This window comes from Leiobunum rupestre, chromosome 7, assembly GCF_980474605.1.
Source record: "Leiobunum rupestre chromosome 7, qqLeiRupe1.1.hap1, whole genome shotgun sequence".
Taxonomy (NCBI): Eukaryota; Metazoa; Arthropoda; class Arachnida; order Opiliones; family Sclerosomatidae; genus Leiobunum; species Leiobunum rupestre.
This window is the reverse complement of record NC_143390.1, coordinates 32,131,043-32,147,815: the sequence shown is the minus strand read 5'-3', so window position 1 is coordinate 32,147,815 and position 16,773 is coordinate 32,131,043. Positions and strand designations below refer to the sequence as shown.

Sequence of the window (16,773 nt, the reverse complement as noted above, 5' to 3'; positions counted from 1 at the left end):
ACAAAATTACATGTTTCAACAGAATAAAATAAGCAGTTAGGAAGATAAATACTTTTGGTTTAATATAACTATTGGGCCCCTTTTAAATCAGAGAGCATCTATTCTCACAAGATATTACAATTTTGTTTTTAATTTAGAAGAGTAAAAAATACGTGAGTGCAATGCGTGTTGAACACTTTTAAAGGGGTTTGACCTAATTTGACCTATTTTACGGAGGCAGATTTTTTCGCAGTAAATTACAAAAGAAAACAAAAACAAAAGAAATATAAATTTTCAAATACAAAAATAAATTTAATATCAAATTTGCCTTTCAATTTTTAATTCATCAGGTTCAACAAAGCCCAATTGGAAATGTATTAATAAAATGTCCAAATGAAATCTAGCCCTCACCAGTTAGCCAGAAGGGCAAATAAAAACTTGAAGACACACACTTTGTTATTTCTCTATTATTCGATTTTTTACCGCGGGCAAAGAAAAATAATATAAAAATCTTTAAAAAATATATAAATCCTTAACGTTTAGAAGAACATTAAGAGGTCCTTTTTTTCTTTGTCAAGTGTATGTAGTCGAACTTATATATTTCTCTCTAGCACGGTATAGTAGAAATGGATATCTTTTTCCTGACCTTATTCGGAGCATTTCCGATTGGATAGTTTCCTGAAAATAGACGTTTCCCAGCTCGCTACCCCGAAAGAATAGTCAGCGTATAGTCTATCTTCTCTTGATATAGATATAGAGCTTGGTCTTGGGGATAAACTTAAATAGAGGCGCATTTAGCACGCTTGAAGAGATGACGTAATCTCTATCATTGAAGCCGGGAAGACACGGATCGGTTTCTGTAGCGGGTTCGGATCTCGGCCACCGAGAAAGCCGGCTTAGAGTTTTCTCACCAGGACCAGAGTAATTGACAGTTCGCTCAACGCCGGGGCTTCGGCCATTTCGCTGCCTATACCAGAACGCTCCGACGTTTACGGTTAGCTCCGGTTTTCGAGCGCGGACCAGAATGGCTAAGGGCCAGGGTAAAGAGGGGTTTTCTATACCCGTACAGTGAAAAAGAGGGTCTTTTGGAAATCGTACAATATAGTTTTCTTTCGCTTCCGTAGCACGAACTCTTTCGGAGAACGAAATAACCCTTATTCTCGTTGTGTTTCTCGAAAATACCGTAAAGCTAGGTTCCTTTTTTGCACCGTCCAAACGTTTCAGTTTTGTCTCTCCTAATGCACCGGCCTACGCACGGAGGTAATAGTTTTTCAGAGGCCCGAAGGGTACTCTCCGAAGTCGCGCCGAACGGCGGGCTTAATACGCGTAGCATTTCGTCCTTCGGAAAGAACCCTCGACGGCTCCTATTCCACTGAGGGCTAAAAAATTGCTTCAAAAGTCCAAATCCTTTGGAAATACCGGACTCGAAAAACTATTATTTCTGCTCCGAAATTTCCTACGGTTTAGTCTGGCACGTTTCGCCCGAAAAACATTGTGTCTAAATAATATAAGAAAAAACTGGCTCACTGTTTCGAGGGGTTTATAAATTTGACATATCGCTGCTACGCGGTATTTTTCAAAGTTGAATTATGAATAAAACGCCGGAATCCTTTTCACGATGAGATTTTGATGGGATATAGTTTTTTATTTCCGCGGAACTATATTGTCATTTGAATCATTTAACGCGAAGGGGAAAAAGTACGTAGTTATAATCGTACGGCTCATTACTTTTTAGGAAAGAGGAAACATTTCAATTTAGAGGTTCATCGTTAACGACATATTTTGAAGAGTTTCGGTATAATCCCTACATTATTTCGATGGAGTATTAACGCGGAAATCGCTCGTTTTTGGGTCGCGAAACGAAAACTATCTAATATCATGAATAAAACACGACTTGTAATGACGCTCTTGTATAACTAGGAATTGGAAATCAGATACACGGTTCCGAGATTTTTCAACGCGGGAGAGCCTGTCCTGACCCTTAGAAAGATACACGGAAAAGGCGAATCACACGCTCCGCTTTTTCGGTCTCTCTCTCTTGCCAGGCAGAGACAGTAAATAAGCGGGGGGTCCTTTCGTTCTTATTGACTGCAAATACAGTGGCACGCGATCCGATCTCGGTTATAAGATCGTTATGATGTTAGACAGTGGCGTTCCGATTCGTCTCCTTCTCCTTGCCAGAAAGAGAGAGGGAGTGGTAGATCCGAAACAATCTTTGATATATATTTTTCTTTCTCCGTACGCTTTTTTCTAACGCTCTCTGAACAGTGAGGTTGACCGGAGATATGAATGGAAAGACCCCATCCCGAAGTACTCGAGATAGCGAGCTCTCTCTCGTTTTCCGCTGTAAGCTTTTCTGTCCTCGATGATCTCATTTTTTCCCTCTCGCTGCTCCGCTCGTTGGTGTAAAACAAAGTAAATGGGATAACGCAATGGGAAAGGCTCTTCACGATAGCTTGGTCAACTTCGCTTATTGTCGGTACACCCAAAAGAGCAAAACAAAACATACAGCGAGCGCCTGGATACCAAACAAGTCACCTACGCTATAACGACACTTTCACTCCGGCGAGTACGTGCCGCTTTAGTAAACGTTCAAAAGTTATCAGCCGTTATCATTTGACATTTAAATTGGCACACTGGATTCTGAATTTTATTAAAATACCGCTCGAAAAACTTAATAATGTGATTTACCAGATTAGTTATAACGAGGTACGGATTTCCACCCAAATATTTCAAACACCGGATGATCCCTTTAACATATGATATGGCTCCGAAAGTCATGGAAATAATGACCAGTTTTAACAGCTATTTATAAAGCAAATAAATTTCGCGTACATTTTCAAAACGATATTAAATTTCAATTAACCGTCGCTTAAATAAAACTTATATTGTTCTCTATATCATTGCTTAAGAGCCTAGGTTCAATTTTTAATTTGAAAGAGCGTACAACATCATAAATCGTTATACTAGTACCTTTGGGTAGGAAAATTAATTTGGGGTGTAGATTAAAAACAGACATAAAGATGGTGCTCGTTAGGTAGTCGAGGTTATGGCACGGAGCTTAGTACGCGTAAACTATAAAGAGAGAGAAAATGTTGGAAGAGAAAGATGTGATTTATGAATAGCGGAAAGAAGTGAGCTTTTTGAAAAGGATCCACCGCCACCGACGTGGACTGCTATGATGTTAGCTTGAGAAGGATCTTCTCGTTTTATTTATTAGGCAGATAGCGACGTAAAAAACGGGCCCTCATAATTTCACAGGAGACTTATTTCTCTCGTAGGAAAGTCTCCCGCGCGCACTAGTAGAGTCTCGGACTGGAAACGATATTATAGTGTCATAAATAAGACGGATATTAAGGTTTTTGAAAAGACCGTATAAAAGTTAGAGCTCCCTATGTGTAGAAAAGTTCAGGATGTTTTATGTTGAAACTGCCGTTCTGAATACAATTTCCGTTCCTTTTTCTTCTATCAGTTTAAATTTAAATATACTTACTCCATAAAGCAGGTATGTCGGAAACGTTCGCGTATAATTAAATTTATGATACGTTTAAAATTTCTGAAATTTATAATTCAGAAATAATTAACTTTTTACGATTTTGTCCCAGTCACTATTTATTTTATTTTTCAAGTATTTTATCATGATTTTTGAGGTCAAAATTTGTAATTGATAAAATTAAGGTGTGAAAATTTCCATAAAATAAAACAAAGTTATCGAAGTATAAAAATGTTTTGATCATCGTCAATAGTCTTAAATTTAGTTTTTCGCCTTGAAGGCCTATCGGCCGAAGTACCGCATATTTTTCACCAATAAAGCTTAGTTTTCTCCCCCACTTCTTGGTCTCCTTACTTGTTCCCGTTTTTACTCCTAATAGCACCTAAAATTCCAAGGTTTATTGCCACATTTTTATTTCTATAATAGCTACTGTTATAGTCACGTAGAAAAAAACCACAATGTTATAGGAATACGTATTAAAAATCGTTTTTCTTTCGATGTTTTTATCGCAGAAAAACCAGTGATAAACCCGTTTCTATTTGGCGGCGACCTTCGAGAGGACATGCGGACGACGGTGGTGTGTAGCGTCTTGACTGGTGAAAGGCCGCTGGTGATCGAGTGGCTGAAGAACGGGCGTCCTTTGAAGCAGATTCACCCGGAGGCTCAAGTCGCCTCCATCGGAGAATTCACGTCTTCACTGACGTTGAGCGGCGTCCAAAGACGCCATTCGGGAAACTACACTTGCCAAGTCACTTCCGGTTCGGTTACTTCCGAGTACTCGGCCAAGATGAATGTCAACGGTAAGCCCCCGAAAGACGCTTTCCCTCTCGATTATCTTCCTACAATTAGAACCACTCTCTCCTCCTTTTCTTTCCCGTCTGGCCATTAAAGGGGTTGTCAAGTCAATAAAGCCAAGATGAGGCTTTAGTGGTAACTCTGTCTTTCGAGTAAAGAGCGCCAAGTGCCATTATCTTACTTAAATATTAATTAATCCTCGGATCACCTCGACGCGGTCTAGCACCGAACCCCGCTTATTCGAATTGTCAATATACGGCTTTGTAATAGTAAACACTTCGCCGTGATCGACTATATTGGCGACCCCTTTAAATTGCTTCAAAGTTTTATTTCTTCCTTTTTGCGGATTCTTTTCGGCCGCGTTCATTCATTTCCCCTAATGACCCCCGGCCCAATTCATTTGTGTTTGGCTCTAGTCGCTACTTGAGCCCGCCACGCATTAAGAATATTTATCATTGGGTTTAACAGCCAGTCCTAAATGGGCCAAGAAGCCGTCGGACGTCGCCGTCATTCGCGGAGACCGAGTGGTGCTCGACTGCAAAGCCGAAGGGGAACCCGAACCTGTACACCGTTGGAAACACGTGCAAGGTTAATTATAACGCCCATTGTTGATTATGTAGGCGTAATTTGTTTTTTTTTTAATTTCACCGCTCGACCGCAAGTAGCTCTTTTATTATTGATATATCTATAAAGACGATTTATTAGTATAATGAGCTTAATATATTTTTAGGTCACAAAAACGGGGCTCCATCTTCGGAATTTCGCAGCGTGGTGAGCAGCCCGCATATGCACGTTCTGGAGAATGGCTCTTTAGTCATAACCGAAGTTGACAAAGCCGATTCCGGGTCTTATCTTTGCGACGTAAATAATGGGATCGCTCCCGCGCTTTCGGCCGTCGTCGAGGTTTCCGTCAAAGGTGAGTGATATACGATCTTTCTTCTCGGAACGACATTTTAATCGACGAGTAAATACTCTTTCGACAACGCGGATAAACTCTCCGTTAAAATCCAATAAAACGAAAATCCGATGGTTTGCCGAAGCGTGTCTCGCTTAACGAAGCGTTTCATAAATTGTATATTTTCGGTATCAAAATTTTTCTACACATCGGCAATATTGGTTTTTCCCGAGTAAAGAAAGGGTAATCGAAGCTGCGGAAGGTGAGGTGGAGATGAGAATAAGTCCTTACAAGAGTTAAGACTTAGTAGAGTCGTCGGAATGGGCCCTCTTTTAATCTGGGTTGCGCCCGGGGATTTGAGTAGAAACTTAATTGCCGCTAAGTGCTCTTTTCCCTTTGCTCGACCTCTTTTTCTGTCTCCAAAGTCCTTGAAGGAAACTCGCTTTTCCCAGATTTAATGGCTTCTATTTTCAAGCGTACACCACTCTCCTTCGCATTTCGCTTAAATAAAGAACCTCCGTCTTTCCTCTCCAATGAATGAAATTTCCTTAATGGATTTCAATCCAAGCGCTATTATTTTTAAGGGCAATATAAACAGCTTCGGAAATAACAATACCGGATCACACCAGCGCCGGCTCGTTTCGTAGACGCATCACTCAACGACCTCGTAGCCTTTGACGAGTCTGCCCGGGACCCCCGCCGAAGATGCAACCGCCTTCTTATAGTCGTTTCGTTTAACAAAGCGAACGAAACTTATTTTTACAATTAAGACGTAATAGAATTATACCTTGGGGGGGGGGGGGATGTTTCCGGAATACTTAATCAAAATGAAAAGGAAAATAGATTTGTCTTCCTCTTTCCGTTGTTTCTTCGCCACTTTCGTTCTGGTATTTTCCAGAATGGAGGTTTCGCGTTTTTAAAATGGTGGTGACAAGTCTTTTTCTCTTCCAAGTGCAGTGCCTCCGTTTTTCAAAAAGTCCTTCGAAGTACTTACTGTGAACATGTCTACGAACGCCTTGCTGGTTTGTTCGTCGTCCGGCGATCTGCCCATTACCGTCACCTGGGCCAAAAATAGAAGGCCAATCGATTTCAACAACAGTCCGCGGTGAGTCTACCCTAGTCTCGTCACTTATTTTTGTTGGGCCCTCGCCGCTATTGTACTCCTACCTAATAAGGCTTTCTCATAACGAGAGCCAATCTATAGCTCTTGATAAAAAAAAATGTTTCGTATAGTTACCCAAGTGATTATAAAGTTTTTTTGGTCTATAAGTTAGGGTAAATACGTGGCTCATTAAAAAAAAAAGAGCTACAAAACACCTTTATTATGCAAAGTGAGCTAAGCTTTGTTGAGGTACACTTTAAATAATTTTATTGCATTTTTAAAAGGTAGATCTCAAGAACTACACAGTGGCAACTCCAGTTTGAGAGGGTCAAAGTAGTGTGGTTACAAATCCTGAAAACACGTTCAGCGAAATTTAACTCCTAGGCACATTAGGTGCGTCTATCCCCAATTTTTTCCATTCAAAAGGTGGGTACAAAACGTTACATTACAGTAACATTTGGTGTAAGGTCTCGATTTCCACGGGGTACCTGAAAAACTATCAATAGGGCATTATTGTTGGGACCCAATATTTTCGCCCAAGCCAACTTCGTCAATATCGCCAACAAAATATATAATTACACGCAAATGATAACCATTAATGGCCTTATTAATAAATTGGTAATTAAGCTAATTGGATCTGGAATTGGTAGGTCTTAATGATATAAAACATAACTATGGATTCAAATGGTAATTAAAATGTTTAATGAAATACCAAACTAATTAATGACAGTTAAAAACACACTTAAAATACACTAATAATAAAACTTACGCACTGGCTCTTAAACGATTAAAGTGGGGCTTTGCGCGAATGGTACCAAAACCGATAGTGCGACGCTCTATTGACACTTAGCCTTCTATTTAGCACTATATTGCTCTATTTTTAGGCTCTATTGGCCGTTAGCGTCGCGATTAATTGATGTCATTAACAACTTAATATGTTTCACTCACGCACTCGGCTCCAGGATGATGAACTTCTCTGGTGGCTCCTACGGCGACCTTTTCGACGGTGACGACTCGTAAAGTAACCGCGACTTTGCAGGAACTCGGCTAGGCGTTGGGTTCAACGGCGGCAAACATCGTGCGTCCACAATGGTCTGACGGTCCAGTGACTGGGCCCCGTCGGCAGCCAGTTCTAGGTCTCGCAGGATAACGGAGGAGTCTTTTCAGTCTCAAGAGTTTTCAACTGTCTCACTCTTTCTTCGTGTTACCCTGGCTTTTTACATGAAGATCGTGGTTGCACCGAATATCACATTCCTCAATTTCGTTTTTGAAGGAAGGACTAATCGGGGGCAAAACACACAGAGCCAGTGACGTATTTGGGGAACACAAGTTCTAAAGAGCCAGTGACGTCAATGCTTTTAACATTCCTAAACTATTTACCATACATTTTATACACTTACGTTAGTAAAAAACCCAGTTGGCTGGGCCGGATATTAGGTCCCTTATACCTTGAAATATAGCGAACAAGAGGTCGCGTCTAAGAACCTTGTCACAATACATAACGAATTCATAATTTCCTTAGCCTTAAAATGGGAGACTTAAAGATCGGAAAGGATATTATATTTCATAAGTTTTTGAAAATTGGCTGTGAATTTAATATCCCCAGAATACCCGCTGCATAAGATTTTGTGTTAAGGGGAAATTTTTCGAAAATTTAAGAAGAGGCTTCAGAAACGTTTTCGGTAGCTATTGATTTTCCAAGGCTTAAGACACAAAGCGCCGCTACAAATCTATTGTTCTTAAATAATTTCTTCATGCGTGCTTAGACTTAGTAACTTAGCGCGTTTATGAGCTTAAGGGAAGACGTCCAAACAGATATGGTAATGACATAGGGGTAGTAAGTCCCCACCAAATAGGGAAAGGGAATTTTCACTCGATGATGTGAATGGCGAAGCTAAAGGCTTCTACTTTTACATAACAACTCTATATTTTACACGATATCATAATTAAGGCCACAGCCACCTCGATACTTTAATATTAGCTGGATATGGCTAACTCCGCTGTAGCATAAATAATAAATTCCACTTCATCTATTGATTAAGTTTTACTTTTAGTTAACTTTTTAGACTTTCTGTACCCGCACCCAATCTAGTCCAACAGGAATCCATACCTCTACTTGGAATGCTTACCGCGGCAGCTTTTCGTCTCGATGTGGCTGACGGTTTTTTTGACGTCACTATGCTAACAATAACAAACAACTACGTGAGAGGGGAGCGCATGCAGAGGGTATTTTTTCTCTCGTAGGTTGGGCCAAAGCGATACGGCAGGATAAGCATTTTAAGTAGAGGTATGGATTCCTGAGTCCAGCTCTAGTTTTGGTTATTTAATAATGTTCTACAATATATATTGATATTTAAATTATACTAATGGTAGTGCTTATTTTTCTTAGAACAAGAATTATAAAAGTTCCAATGTGATGGTTCAAGTTATTGGGTTTTTGTGAGGAACGTGTAAAGTTTAATATTTTAACGTAACGATAAAGATTTGTTCCTTAGAATTGGAATCGAATTGCAAAGACGCGAGCTAAATAGCGAAGTAAACAGAGGTCAAAGGTTATCGGTATAGCGAGTTTCGGTTTCCAGAAATATTTCAGTATAAGGGAATGAAAAGGGGTCCTTAGTATTTTGAGATCCTCGATTGGGTGCTTTTGAGGAACCAAAGAGTGAAGCAAAAAACTAAAGCGAAGGAAAGGGGATAATTACCCGTCACTCTGGAATATAACCCCCCTGCCCTGCCCTGCCTTCTCAGTTCGTTCAGCTACGAAGAGGAAAGAGCTTATAAAGAATATGACAGGACATGGTGTAATTGCCTTTAGCTTAACCACGGAGCATGGAAAAAGCGATTAGCTAAAGAAAGTCAGTAACACACACTCATCCGTAGGGGTCTCCGTACCACAGATTTGAAAAAGTAGAAGAAAAACATCGCGCTGATAAAGATGGCCACCGCTGCTAGGAGCAGCTCCTTCAACCTCAATAGCGCGTGCCAGGGAAGACCCATAACTTCTCCCCGAAGGGCCTCTTTTCCTCCCTGCTACCCGCGTCGTAATGTTTTTGTTTAATTGAGGATGCGTAAATATACGGTAGGCCTATTTAATTAATCAATCCTCCAAACCCTCCCCGCGAAACCCTTCTTTCTTGAGCGCCTAAAAAATGCGAAATTCCAAAAGTAATTACCACTTTTTTCCAAGGGTGACTGAGTTTCTCCTTCGCGGATAGACTACAGCGGCAAGGGCTCAAAAAGGAGAGAGTTATACCATTACTGTGTAGTGATTTAGAAAATTTATGACAGAAGTGGCTTAAAAAATATTCACGGAGCCTTGTTTTTTTTTGAACCCTTGCTTTTTGGCATGGTCGTTTAGCTTCGTCCTCCAAGAATTCCCTGTAACTGACGGGCTGCGTTCGGAGCTTTTGATCAACCAAGTGAACAAAATGGATTCCGCGCTGTTCACCTGCGACGCGTCCAACGAATTCGGACGAGAGGAGAGGAGCATACACTTTGTGGTTGAAGGTAGGACTGCTTTTTCCTTGTTTTATTAGTTTGGTTTACCCGTGCCTAATGACCGGTGAAATTTGTATTAAATTTCGCAAGGTATTTGGCAACGGGTGGTTTGTTAATTTTCATAGTATCAAGCTGGTTTAAAAGTGACCTCGTTTTTTCTCTAGTTATAACCCTTCCTCTAATCTTTATTTGAAATACGCGCTAGTATTAGATGGCCGAAATGATTGTACGGTCTTTCGGAAACATTTTCCATTCCCTTTGATATATAAATTCTTCAAACGTGGTATTTAAATATTATAGAATGTATCAACAATAGAGGCTGTTTTGGGGAAATAGGCGACAATCCCAGAAGGTTACAACCAGGCTTAGTTAAATATGCTAAGCGCAAAATACCTCGGAACAAAGCCCTAGTGGTAGTTTGCTGAAATTTTCATTAGGTGGAGGATTTAAAACCGTTTGCGGAGAACAAATATTTGAGATGGGAGTTACAAAATACGGGCGTCCGTTGAAAATGTACGAATATATATTTCTGTCGTAACAAACTTCGGACGAGTAAACCGCCAAATCGCGAATGGTAATTAACCGCACCGGTCATTATTAGGAATTCGCGCGATAATTACGGCTTGTACCCCCTTTGGAGTAAAAATGACGTGTGGGGAGAGGAATCACCGCTTCTCGAAATCGAGTGGAAATCCGTCGTAGGAAATAATTGCAAATTTCTCGCCGTTCTAATATTAGGAGGACACGCAATTAAGGGTAATTGAATCTATTAATGACGACGAACCGCGCGCCACTCAGAAACGAAAAGAGCTTTCTCTCCGGAGGGTGAAAAGGTTAAGTTTTATTCGCTCTTAAAAGGCCTGGTATCACGCGTCTCTCTCCGTATATCGTCCTTCGCGCGACGCTATAAGAAAAGGTTAATTCTAGAGCCTATAGATAGACGCTAGAGGAAAGACTATTTTTACGATCTCTTTTTCTTAAAACGCCCTTTATCGGACTTTGGGGGAAAGTGTTACGATTTAACGTCGAGACTGCGCGCCCGTCCCTTCGCCCGAAAGTACTTTCTTTTAATTCCTCAGAGGGGATATCTACAGATAGCACCAGCTCTTCCCAATCCGCTTGTCACAAAGCTACGAGGTAAAATAAGGAGGTAAAGACTGTACTTTTAACTGACAGTGGACGTGGATAAACGCGAGAGGGGGTAAGGCGTAGGAATACAGGGTCACGCCGTCGTGATTCGGTCTTCGCTATAAAAAAAATATCTCCAAAAATATACACGCATTCGTAGATTTTCTGGCGAAAAGAAAGAATTTTTACCACTGGCGAGGCAAAGAAACGGTCTCGAATCGACGATAAAAAAGAAATAAGAAATGGGAGTCGAATTGGGAAAGGGCTGCTCTGCAGGGGTGGCTTGAAATAGGTGCTCCTCGAGCCGAGCACTGATTTGCCTCATTAAAACAAGCGAATGACTGCTTTTTTATACCTTGGGTTTTTAGGTCCTGTTTTAGATTGCCTGCCTTTTTTCACCCGTTTTTTTTTTCTTATTGGCGAGCTCTTTCTCGCCACGCTCACTTTCTGCGTGTTTAATTTCTGCTTCGAGTCAAATGAGGGTTGAGCCCGTAATTGTTCAAAATATCCCCAGAGACGCCGGAAACCGAGCCGATAAATTTTGTACTTTTCTCCCTTTTTCAAAAAGAGCGTATAATGAAACTTGATGTATCTTCGCCTAAAATTACGTATTCATATTACGACGGTGCAGTATTCTGAGGTTCCGAATTATTAAGCCGAGTTACGCTCCATGAATATATTTTGGGGTACATTTGACTTCCAGAAAACGACTTAGGAATATGACACTTTGATTGTGATTACGTGGAAAAGATGGGCGTAGCGGAATTAATTATTATTAATGTAATTTTGCTTTTGCGAATTTTTCAATATATACACTGCCAGTTATTAATTGTATTAAAATTCTTTATAGGCTTAAATTTTAATGAGATGACTAAGCGAGCTCTCTGTAGTTGGGGCACAACTTGTATTATCATATACATTTTCCTTTTGAATATTTTAAACATTTTTGCCGTTTAATTTAAAAAAAAATCGAATGATAATTTTATAATTTTTTTCACCCATTAATTAAACAAACATTAGCATGATAATTTGTGAAAATTTTACCCTATAATTTTAGAAACATTAACTTGATAATTTTAGAAATTTTTACCCTATATTTAAAAGAAAACCGTTCTTCTGATAATTTAAGAAATTGTTAACCCATAATTTAAGAAATTGTTAACCCACAATTTAAGAAATTGTTAACCCTTAATTTAAGAAATTGTTAACCTATAATTTAAGAAATTGTTAACCCATAATTTAAGAAATTGTTAACCCATAATTTAAGAAACATTAACATTATAAATTTATAATATTTATCCCATCATTTACGAAAAATTAACCGGATAAATATTCAAATATTTACACCACATTTGAAACAACTTTCACCTGAGAATTTTAGAAATTTTTACCCCATATTTAAAATAACTTTCACCTGAGAATTTTAGAATTTTTTTCTCAATAATTAAAAAAAACGATTCATTCATATTATTATTCCAGATATTTTACACCATATTTTAATAACTAGATAATTACAACCAAGAAATACTTCTGCGCAAGTTTCCATAACAGAGTGACTGAGAAAAATCATATCACCTCGGAAAGGAATCGAACCTAGTACCTTTCACTAGGTAATTTTAGAAATGTTATCAACATTCTGAACACGAGTACCGAGATAAATAGTTAATTTAACACAATAGGTAATATAATTATTTTATGTATCAAGGTATCCTAAGGATAACTCAGAACACACTTACGGCTGATCTGATATCACCCTCCGCATTTTAATAGGCCGATAAAAATATTTCGCCTAAGTTGTTCTCTTTCCCTAACTACTAGAGGATTTCGGAAAGGGGCTAGGAAGGGGAAGTAAGTCTGTGACGTATGTTCAACAGCAGCGCCATCTATGTTCAGATATCAAAACTATAAAAAACGTTAAAAACAAATTTCTTCTGCTGCAGTATTTTTGGGGAAACATAAGCCTTAGCAAGAATCGTGGCCTTACGCGAACGTTTCTTATGATTAACACGTAAATTATAAGTTAAAAATATCAAATTAATCGTCTAATTGGAATTGAAGGATCTGTTTGCTGTTTTATTTAAATGCTATTTAATTTACATTTATCAAAAACATTAACAAACCTTTTCTTTGGAGAATCCTTCGTTTCAAACTCTCTTTTTCGCAGGTTTACGCTGGGGAAGTACTGATGGGAAGTCTCCTCATAGGATAATATTTTTATCGGCGTATTTATGCGAAATTTTCAGTTTATTGTCTCGGTTAAGTTCGTCGATCCAAATACCGCTGTTTATTTTTGAACGTGCCATTCATTTTATCATTTACTTCAAACTTTAGACGATAGGAGCGCAACTTGTTGGCTCCTAGCAGACGCGCATGTTAATCGTGCCAGTGTTCACCTCCTAGCTCTCTATTATTACGCCTTACTTCACCCTGGATTCTTCTTTTCCCCGCGAGGCATCTCTCGTAATTCGTGCGTGACTGAAAGAATGGCGTTGCAATTCCCCCCCCCCTCTCTGTCACCCCTCTTACCCGTTGCCTCCCCCCACCTAGGCACAAACCCGATGAAAGAGCGGAATATCAAAGCAGAGGAGAGGGAATAACGGTGTGTGTATGCGTTATACATTACGAAAGAATGGCTGGACGGAGAGAAACGTCCGTATAAATCACTTTAGATGGCGCCACTAGCAATGGGAGGTGGGAGGCATAACTGACAGTGGCGTTAACGTATAGGCACCTCTGGCGGGCTCGATTCCAGCGTCGGTGTGCAGCTAGTCAGCCCGGGGTTCCGAAGCTTTATTTGAATTAATGTAAGGCCGTGTCGCATACTAATCGCTTACAAATCTGATCCGCTCTCCTGACGCGCTAAGATCCGCAACTATTAGCGTGATGAGCATTTACAGCGAATTGGGAGGGGCTCTCACCCGCTCAATTTATATCCCCCCTCCCTGTAATTGGGAAATGTACGAGGCTATCAGATGCGTGTAACATCCCTTTTACTCCTTTCTTCAAGCTACTCTCAATTTTTATCAAACGTCTTAGACCAGCTATTTAAGAAGCAAAAGTGTTTTCTCAGATTTCCCTTCTATCCTCTTTACTTAAAAAAAATATTTGATGGAAACGTATACACTCTTTTACGAAGTCAGCCATTTCATTACAGGCCTTATTTAAAATAGTACAGGCAAGGGCGTCTGCACGTGCTCATCAGCTCGAGACGTCGCTTGCACTTGACCGCGTGCAGTGGCCTTGCATGCATTATTTGAAATCAGACCTGTAATAAAATGGTAGCTCTCACAAATAAGGATATAAAAGAGTGTATACTTCACCGCGGTAAAATGCTTGCTTCATTTAAAACGAATTACACTTTAAAAATTATAACTTTCTATAAAATACGGGAGGTCACGTGTAAATGTTTTTTCTACGTCACTAGCTATAGAAATTGAAGATAGAGAGCACGCGCTGCGAGCGATAAAGATTTGAGAATTTGAAGTCCACGTGCGAAACGCTTGTGCCAATAAAGTACTAATAATCTTAAGCTCGTGACACAGAAAAAAAACATTTTATATTTCTAACGTTTTTATGGTTTTATTTTATGGAAACACCTATTACATTCTACAATATTCTACTTCGCTATTTCTTTCTATCCCGATAATATATCAGATATTATTTAAAATTAATATTAGCAAAAGCGACATAAGACTCAAAAGTGTGTCAGAACGGTTTATTTTTTAATTAGATGAAGTGAGAGAGGGAGTGAAAAACACGTCATCAAAATTTAAAATTTTCTCCACTTCAGAGCCGCCGAGTGAGACGTTTTAGAACGTATGTCTACGGGTGAGTAAATCAAAGAAATAAACACGCACCATATGTTATAGACCAAAGGAAAAGTTGCTAGTACTCTGCCAACTAGTACGCTATGTAGTCTATTGTGAGACTAGCTCTCAGTATACATTTTAAAGTGCGCAAAGGTAGAGTTATCACACTTTTGGGTCTTATGCCGCTTTTGTTATTATCCATTAACCAATAGGCCGAAAATTCTTACCCAGAAGCCTTTATTAATGTGGAATTTAGTTGGGACAAAATAACACATTAATACCCATAGAATGACCCAAAAAATGAAATAATATTCATTTGGAAATAAATTTCACAGTGATTTCGAACCCAGTAGGTGTAGACACGGGGAAAGTCCGAATTCGGACTCCTTGGAGCAATGTTTAACATAAATCATTGCTTTATACACTAACTGAAAATCCAGAAATACTCTTAAAGGGCCACACCAGCGTTTGAGCTGGTTTCCCGCCAGCTCAAATGAAATGGGACAGCACTGAGCATGGCGGTTAGCTGAAACTTCATTGGTGTTCTGTACGTCACTTGGCGAAATTGAACAAAACCGTGATTCGAACCCAGATTTCTGGACGCGTAGTTTCCAAAACCGACGCCTTTATCAAGCGAATCACGCCATCCTCTTCAATTTTCATCCTTGAACTTTTAGCCTTGAACACTTTTATAGTTTGTATAGTTGGTCCAGAGATTTTCCGCCCCTCACGCGTGCCGTTAATTTCCGCCCCCTCCGACCAACCCCCTTAAAGGGAGAGTGACCGAAAAAAGTTGGTCTCATTCGATAGAACTCTTTGACGCGCACGCAGTGCCGTTAATTTCCGCCCCCTGCGACCAACCCCCTTAAAGGGAGAGTGATCGAAAAAACAAGTTGGTCTTATTAGATAGAACAATAAAAGTAAAAGATTGGAATCGTCTTCGCTCGCGTCTACGTGAAAGAGTGAGACCAAAAAATCCAAAGCAGTCGAACTGCTTTGCTAGAATCGCACATGTTAAATTCAATGGGCTAGCACTTTGTGCCACTTTGACTAGGGCTTTTGCAACAGGCCCTTAAGCTGCAAAGTATGCGACCATGGGGACAGAATCTCCGTCTTGCCATATTCTTAGTACATAAATACATTCTTGCAATAATATGATTCATGCAGTTGTTAATAATCCATGTTAAATATCTGCTCTAAGAAAATACCAATTTAATCACCAAGATAATGTAAAATTCGAGAATGACATATTCTATTAATTTATGTTCTGCAAAATTACATTAATGGGTATTTTTTAATGAATTTCCGAATTTACATGACTTTTGGTGCCTAAACTACCCAAATGTTTGATATAAATTTCCTAAAATAAACACATTTGAATCCCATTTTAAGAATTTCTTTAAATCATATTTAAACTAATTTCAATAATTTAAAAGAAGTATGTTCGTCGTGTTTTGCATACCTATTTCACCTTTGATACTTTCCGTCTATCTAACGATAGGAAATCACATGGCCTCAACAGCTTTTGTATCGGTTCGCCCACCCGCCTATCCTGAAGATTGGTGGTGCCCACTCTATAACATAGGATGGTAAATTATATACCTAACGATAGGAAATCACATGTCCTCAACAGCTTTTGTATTACTTTGCCCACCCGCGTATCCTGAGGGTGGGTGGCGCAAAAGGTTTATTCCTTCAACTTAGGATGGTATTTTATATATCTAACGATAGGAAATCACATGGCCTCAACAGCTTTAGTATTGGTTTGCCCACCCACGTATCCTGATAGTGGGCGGCATCCACTCTTTAACTTAGGATGGCAATTTATATATAAAACGATAAGAAATCACGTAGCCTCAACAGTTTTTGTAATAATTTGCCTAAATGTGTCTACTAAGGGTGTATGGGTTTGCCCACTCGAATACACTGATGTGGAACTAATATTAAGGCCTGGGACGACTTGTTGTCTTTAAAATCACATTACTTAATTTTTTCTGTTGACAAAAAGGTCGCCAAACAGAATTTGGCAGCCCCATTTGAGTGGCGCCCGGTTTAAATTACCAGCCCTGCCCCT

General features: G+C 39.5%; 1 protein-coding gene across 1 annotated transcript in view; it reads left to right on the top strand.

Moving 5' to 3' along the window:
- The window catches only part of LOC149936075 (cell adhesion molecule Dscam1-like), a 134,085-nt gene that overhangs the window by 55,893 nt on the left and 61,419 nt on the right, over positions 1-16,773 (top strand). The window contains exons 9-13 of the mRNA XM_090153612.1: positions 3,985-4,272; positions 4,736-4,855; positions 4,998-5,183; positions 6,120-6,267; positions 9,623-9,771. Coding sequence (XP_090009738.1) covers positions 3,985-4,272; positions 4,736-4,855; positions 4,998-5,183; positions 6,120-6,267; positions 9,623-9,771 — 891 coding nt within the window. The remainder of the gene's footprint in view (positions 1-3,984; positions 4,273-4,735; positions 4,856-4,997; positions 5,184-6,119; positions 6,268-9,622; positions 9,772-16,773) is intronic.